General features: G+C 57.6%; 1 protein-coding gene across 1 annotated transcript; it reads right to left on the bottom strand.

Moving 5' to 3' along the window:
• Nucleotides 1–949: 949 nt before the first annotated feature.
• PSMA7 (proteasome 20S subunit alpha 7) lies at nucleotides 950–6247 on the bottom strand. Its single transcript, XM_072801647.1, has 7 exons — nucleotides 6047–6247; nucleotides 4374–4500; nucleotides 3714–3838; nucleotides 2972–3094; nucleotides 2193–2312; nucleotides 1477–1539; nucleotides 950–1169 (listed from the first exon to the last, which is right to left on the bottom strand). The coding sequence occupies exons 1-7, from the start codon at nucleotides 6140–6142 to the stop codon at nucleotides 1077–1079; spliced, it is 747 nt and encodes a 248-aa protein (XP_072657748.1). The 5' UTR covers nucleotides 6143–6247; the 3' UTR covers nucleotides 950–1076.
• Nucleotides 6248–6559: the final 312 nt, after the last annotated feature.

Here is a 6559-nt window from a genome sequence, read left to right on the forward strand (position 1 = left end):
ACAGGGAGCCCGACGTGGGACTTGATCCCAGGTCTCTAGGATCACGCCCTGGGCTGAAGGTGGCACTAAACTGCTGAGCCACCCCAGCTGCCCGAGCCCTGGAATCCTAACAGCATGGCTGGAAGGGGCAACTGGCCTGAGGGTGGTCCAAGGGTCCCCCAAAGACCCATCTGTGCTATGCCCCTGGGGGACTGTCAGCAGGCAGGCCTGGTAGCAGAGCCTCCCGTGAAGCAGCTTTTAGACGAATGGTTCGAGTCTCCTCTAGAGACCCAGGGCCGTCTCTGGCCAGAGCAAGAGCAAGCCGGGAGCAGTGGGCACCAGGATCTTGGGGAGAGGACAAACTTTAAGACCTGATCTACGGGGACGCCTGGGGGTCTCAGTGGTTGAGCGTCTGCCTTTGGCTCAGGTCGTGACCCCGGGGTCCTGGGATCCAGGCCTGCATCGGGCTTCCCGCAGGGAGCCTGCATCTCCCTGTCATGTATCTGCTTCTGTCTTTGATGAATAAAATAAAATCTTAAAAAAAAAAGGGGGGGGGGGAGACTTGATCCTGCTACAAATACAGGGCTTGTTCTCAACACAGCTGCTGCTCTGCAGAATTCTGAATTTAAACACTGAAATGAGTGCTCTCTGTGCTGTGTCCGTGATGTTCTGTGATTAGGAACTTGAGTGAAGATCGAGGAAGGAACAAGGTCAGGCTGCTTAGAACCCCTACAGGAAACACACTTGGGAGTTTCCTGTGTCCGTGTGAAGTGCCACACACCTGTACACCCGTCACCGTGCGTGCTCTCCTAGAGCTGCTTGGACTCCCCTGCCCGCCACCACGGCCTGGGGCCTTGGAGCCTGGAGACAACACGGGCTCCTGCTGAGGACAGCACTCCGAGATGCAGAGATGCAGAGCGAGGGGAAGACTCCACGGAGCTGTCACGATTGCACCGACACACAGACGCTCTTAGGAAAAGGTCAACAAACAAATTTATTGCAGGACACACGGACAGTAAATGGAATGGAAATGCCTACATATCATTTTTGAGAATCTTCCATGATCTGAATTTAAAAATCACTACAAGATTCCATCATCATGATGCTTTCTTTTGTTTCTTTTTTTCATTTTCTTCTTTTTCTTTTTCAATTTCAGCAACATATTTTTCAATTTCTTCAGGATTTAAAATCTACCAAAGAAAGTTTACGGTTAGCTCCCCTCCAAGCCACACAAGTGCCCCAGAGCACCAGCGCCACCCTCGGGAGGGAGCTCCTGGGCTGCAGCCAGCCTGCACCTCCCAGCTGCTGCTACAGGGAAACCAGGACGGCAGCCTGTAGGCAGCCCCTGTAGGCAGCTGAAGGGCAGGAGCCAGTGTGCAGGGCTGCAGTGCCGGGAGAGCCTCTCCCCTAGCACTCGGGCCACAGGACCAGGGTCCCTGCACCCCCACCCCCAGGAATGCTCCAGAGCCAAAGATAGCAAATAAACTCCGTGGTTACCTTGAGGGGTTGATCTCGCCTCATAACAGCCAGTTCAATGTTTTTGCCACCAGACTGAACCACCTTGGAAGGAAGAAGACATCAGACACCTCCCTCAAGGCCATGCAGCTCTGGCAAATGCCTCAAACACTGCCCCTTGAGGGGAGGGAGCAGGTCACCCTGAGGGCCCAGCCCCTGAAGCTTCCTGTGTGGCAATCCCTGCCTGCCAACCGCAGACCCTTCTTCCACAGAGCAGCTGTGCTCACAGCCCGCCCCACACTGAGCCCCGACAGCTGGACCCCAGCCTGGCCTTCTGGCTCCCCGTCTGCCTCTCTGGCTTTACCCACCAGCACCTCTGCAGTGCTGACAAAGCCCAAGGCACCTCACGACTCCCGGCCCCAGGACTCCCTAATTCCCCAACCTTGGCAGCAGCAGGAGCCTCACCAAGGCCGAGTGAGGGGAGTGAGGGCTGTGAGCGGCAGAGTGCACCCAGTGGTTCCCGTCCTGCCTCTGCTGCTGCTCATCTGCGCTCTCAGACGAGCTCTGAGACCCGGTCCTGGATTGCTCTGGCTGCACGGAGGAGCTGATACAGCACTGCAGCAGCGCCCAGCCAGAGCAAGCCCGCAATGCCCAGTACCCCGCGCATGCCCTCAGCGCCTCCCTTCCGGTGGCCTGTACACCAGCTGCCCACTCCTGTTCTCCCCAGCCCAAGGACCGGATTTCAAATGCAAACGCACTTCCAGGAGGGCCTTGATAACCAGCTTAATGGTCAGGTCATCAGTCTCAATGGCTTCATCAGTGTAATTCTTCTCCAGAAATTCACGCACTGACTTGGCACCCCGACCTATGGCATTGGCCTGAAACAGAAATTTGTGACATGGTACAAGGCACGACAATCCAGAGACAGCCCAAGAACATGGCCATCAGAGCACCTGGGTGGCTCAGGGGTTGAGCATCTGCCTTTGGCTCAGGGCGTGATCCCAGAGTTCTGATCGGGCTCTCCCCACGGGAGCCTGCTTCTCCCTCTGCCCACACCCCCCCTTATGAATAAATAAAATCTAAAAAAACAAAAACAAAACACTCATCACTTGGGTGACATAGCTTAAAAAAAAAAAAAAAAAAAGCCACAGCCATGGCTGCAGGGGCCTAGTCCTGTGTCACAGTGTGAGGCAGCCTGGCAGCAGGTGGTGCGAGATCCCAGGCCCCACCTCATGGCTTCCTTTCCCAAAGGGCTTTTTGGAAGTGGTGCTGATCCTTACCAGGAGTGGCATCCTTTTTCATCACTGAAAAAATATGGGTAATCTTACTTTGCACCATGTATCCCCATACCTCACTATCCTCAGATTTTGTCTCAAACAGCAACTTTAATGACTTCTCTGCTCCCACATCAGCAGAAATATCGTGGAACAAACTGTGTACCTGTGAGCCACCAAAGGCCCAGTACCTTCCAATAGCCTCCACAACCTCTTTTACTGGCAAAACCACCCAAAGACCCTCTGTTTTATCAGGGACTCACCTTCCAGGCATGGTATGTCCCCGAGGGGTCAGTCTGATAGAGTCTGGGCGTGCCATCAAAGTCGAAACCCACAATAAGGGCAGAGATGCCAAACGGCCTACGCCCATTGCTCTGCGTGTAGCGCTGGTGGGAAAAAGAACAGGTCAGTGCTGTCGTCTTAGCACAAAAGGCCCCCGGAACCCACCCTAACACACACGATGTTCAGAACAGCTGTGCTTTCACCGAGGGGATGGAGATGCTCTCCGGTATCTGCAATGCAAGTGATGAGTGAGCCCAGTCCAGAGCCTGTGCGTCTTTCTCTTGAAAAGATCTGAAAGGTAGACCTGTGACCACAAGTCATCACAGAGTGCAACTGAGGCTGCTGGAACTACTCTGACAACAGACAACAGACGCGCCTCTGGCTACATGGTTGCTTTTAAAACGACTAGTGTTTCACAACAGGGCTGGGGTGGCTTTCAGCTCCTCCCAAGTGCTAGATAACCAGTCACACAGCACATCAAGACAAAAACTACCATTTCCCTCCAGAAACACAAATTTGGACTGTCCCGTGCCACCAAAGCGGATAAGCTATATGAAGTTATGCTCGTACGAATAAAGATCGGGACTGTGTGTGAAATCAGTGCAGTTTTGACTCCATTAAAGTGGCACATGCAGACATCTACACGCGGTAACAGGACACTTTGTGTGACACAGCAGTGACTGCTCTGTAACCAGAGCCCAGCCACAGGCAGGGGACCGCCACCTGCTTCAGACTGGCGATGTAGCGGGTGATGTACTCCACGGTGACTGGGTCCTCCACGGTCAGCCGGTGGCTCTGGCACTCCACTCGGGCCCTGTTGATGACTATCCTCGCGTCAGCAGTGAGCCCTGCAACAGCAGACAGAAAGCTGCCTGACTCACAACTCATCTGCTCCAATCGAGCATGACCCAGGTCAGATGACCAGATAGGAGCTGTCCTCAAACCATTCCTCTGACCCCCAGCTCTGAGCTCGTCTGGGTGGGTGACACGGGAATGATCCTCTGTGAGCTTCTCAGACAAAGCAAGTCATTCTCTAGGGTAGCTCAGGTGAACTGAGACCTTCCTAAAGTGGACGTGCAGGGAGGGGTATAGGAAGCCATGTGACTAGTGAGAGCACACCGCACACCCCCACAACAGGGTGCCACAGCCGTGGAAAGCAGATCAGACCCAAGACTGTAACTACGATCCAGTCATGTGCTGGCAACAGCATGGCCCTTTGGCCCAGAAGGCACCCCACCAAGAAAGCATGAGATCTAAACACTGCTTTTAAATGATTTTAGTTTACCCAGTTTGCATATCTTTCAAGAGCAAACCCACCAAGACAGCCTCCAAGGGACTGATCTTTACTGACTTTGAGAAGTACGGCACTAGCCCCAGACGCACCTGCAAATGCCATGCAGACATTGTCATCCAACGCACAGATCTTGCGCACGGTTCTCTCATCCTGCAGTTTGGCCACTGACTTCTTCTCCACGCCCAGAACAACAATGTCCTTTCCTCGCACGCCAACCTTCGGTAAAAATTGACACGGTACGAGGTTTTGCCAGCAGGCACAGAGCACTAAGCAGATGGTAATGGGATCCTGCAAACACCCTTAGGGTGGACACCTCACCCTGTAGATCACAGATACTGGTCCACTGCTGGCAGAGCTAGCCCAGGTGTCATGAATGACCAGGGTGCCCAGTCCTGTGCCCTGGACATACTAATACACAATTTTCTTTAATATGCAATTCCATAACTAACTATAGTATCAAAGAATCACTATACAAGGATTTTAAGCCGGAAACCCTGATATTCAAGTCAGGTACTCTGAAAGCAATGTCTCTGTAGTTGTGAAATTATTTTAAAGCCCACCCCGCTCCCTCCCGCACTGTGACACACAGATGTGCACAGCTGTGAAGACGACCTGATTGGCTATCAGGTAAGGACAACTGTATCCACTATTCCTCGGAAGCCAACTGCTGTGTATAGCTGATACTGTAGAGGAGGAGGATGTACTGAAAACATGGAAAAATCCCCAGTGGCCAGTTAACCACCACCCCACCCACCCCTGGGTAAGGGCAGGAGCAAATACAAACGAGACAACACTTGGAGACCAACAAGATTTCTCAGCCGCATACTATGGGCACTGGGACCCACGGGTCCCTCCACGTGGGGCTGCCCTGCCCGCCTCTACCCCTAGAGGTCAGCCAGTAGCACCTCACAGTCTCCCGCAGAGACAACTGTCTCCACCCTCTGCCAAATGCCCCTTGGGGTGCAAAATCTGCACCCCCTGCACGGTTGAGAAATACCGGTCTGCGGGGTTTCAGACTTTGAGGCTTGTTCTCCCGTCTTAAATGATGCTGGAATCTCCCCCCGACCCGGGGTGGGGGTGGGGGGTAGAGATGCGGGGGGACCAGGCCCTGAAACCCTGGGAGGATCAAGCCAAGCCAACCGCCCTGGCCGGCCTGAGGGAGGGCCGGGGGCTGGCGGGGGTCCAGGCAGCTCCTCCTCCAGAGCTCTTTAACCTAAGTGAGCTCACGAGATGCATTTTGGACTTTAATTCCAGGAGAGACTCAGGAAACGAAAACGCTTCGCAATTCAGAGTTGTGCACCTTCTCTGCTCTGCCTCAAATCTCCGAAACTACAGGCGATAAAAAAGAAATACGGCAAAAAAAAAAGAAAGAAAGAAAGAAAAAAAACCGCACACCGCCACACGCTTTGACCAATAAGCAAATCGGCAGGTGTCGCAAAGGCAGCTCCAATTTAAATTTCGAACCGTGGCCCAAAGGCCATCGGGGAGATGCGGCGGGGCGGAGGGTCGGGGGGCGCGGGGCGCACGGCGGGACCTGACCCCGGGGCCGGGGAGGGAGGGGGAGGGGGGGCAAAATGGCCGTCCTCGGGGCCGCTCGCCCGGAACCGCCGCCCGCCGCCCCGCGCCCCGCCCCGGCCTCCCCCGCGCCGCTGTGCCCCCTCCCCCCGCCCCCGCTGTGCCCCCGCTGTGCCCCCGCTGTGCCCCCCGCGCCCCGCCCCGGCCCCCCGCCCCCCCCACGACGGGCCCCGCCGGGCGCGCTCACCGCGGTCGAGCCCTTCTTCACGGCCTCCTGCGCGTACTCCACCTGGAAGAGGTGGCCGTCGGGCGAGAAGACGGTGATGGCGCGGTCGTAGCTCATGCCGGCGGCGGCGGCGGGCGGGGGCCCGAGGAAAGCGCACACTCACGGCCGCTCGGCCCGCGCACCTCGACGCCGCCGCGCCCCGCCCCGCGCCCTCCCCCGCCGCGCACGGCGCCCCCGGCGTACGTGCCCACGCACGGCGTCAGCGTCGGGGCGCCGGCGGACGTGCGCGCGCGGGGGGCGGGGCCGGGCCGAACCACCGGCGGCGGGCGCGGGGGGGGCCGGCGCGGGGCGGGCGCGGGGCGGGGCGGGGCGGGGCGGCCGTCCGGGGCGCGGCCCCCGGGACCCGGCCGCGGGGGCGGGGGCGCGCGGGGGCGGCGGCGCGGCGGGCCCGCGGGCGGCGCGGGGGGCGGCGGGGCGGGCGAGCCCACGAGGCGGCCCCCCCCGCGCCCCGGCCCCGCCCCCCCGCCCCCTGCG

This window comes from Canis lupus, chromosome 26 (assembly GCF_048164855.1).
Source record: "Canis lupus baileyi chromosome 26, mCanLup2.hap1, whole genome shotgun sequence".
NCBI classification, from domain to species: Eukaryota; Metazoa; Chordata; class Mammalia; order Carnivora; family Canidae; genus Canis; species Canis lupus.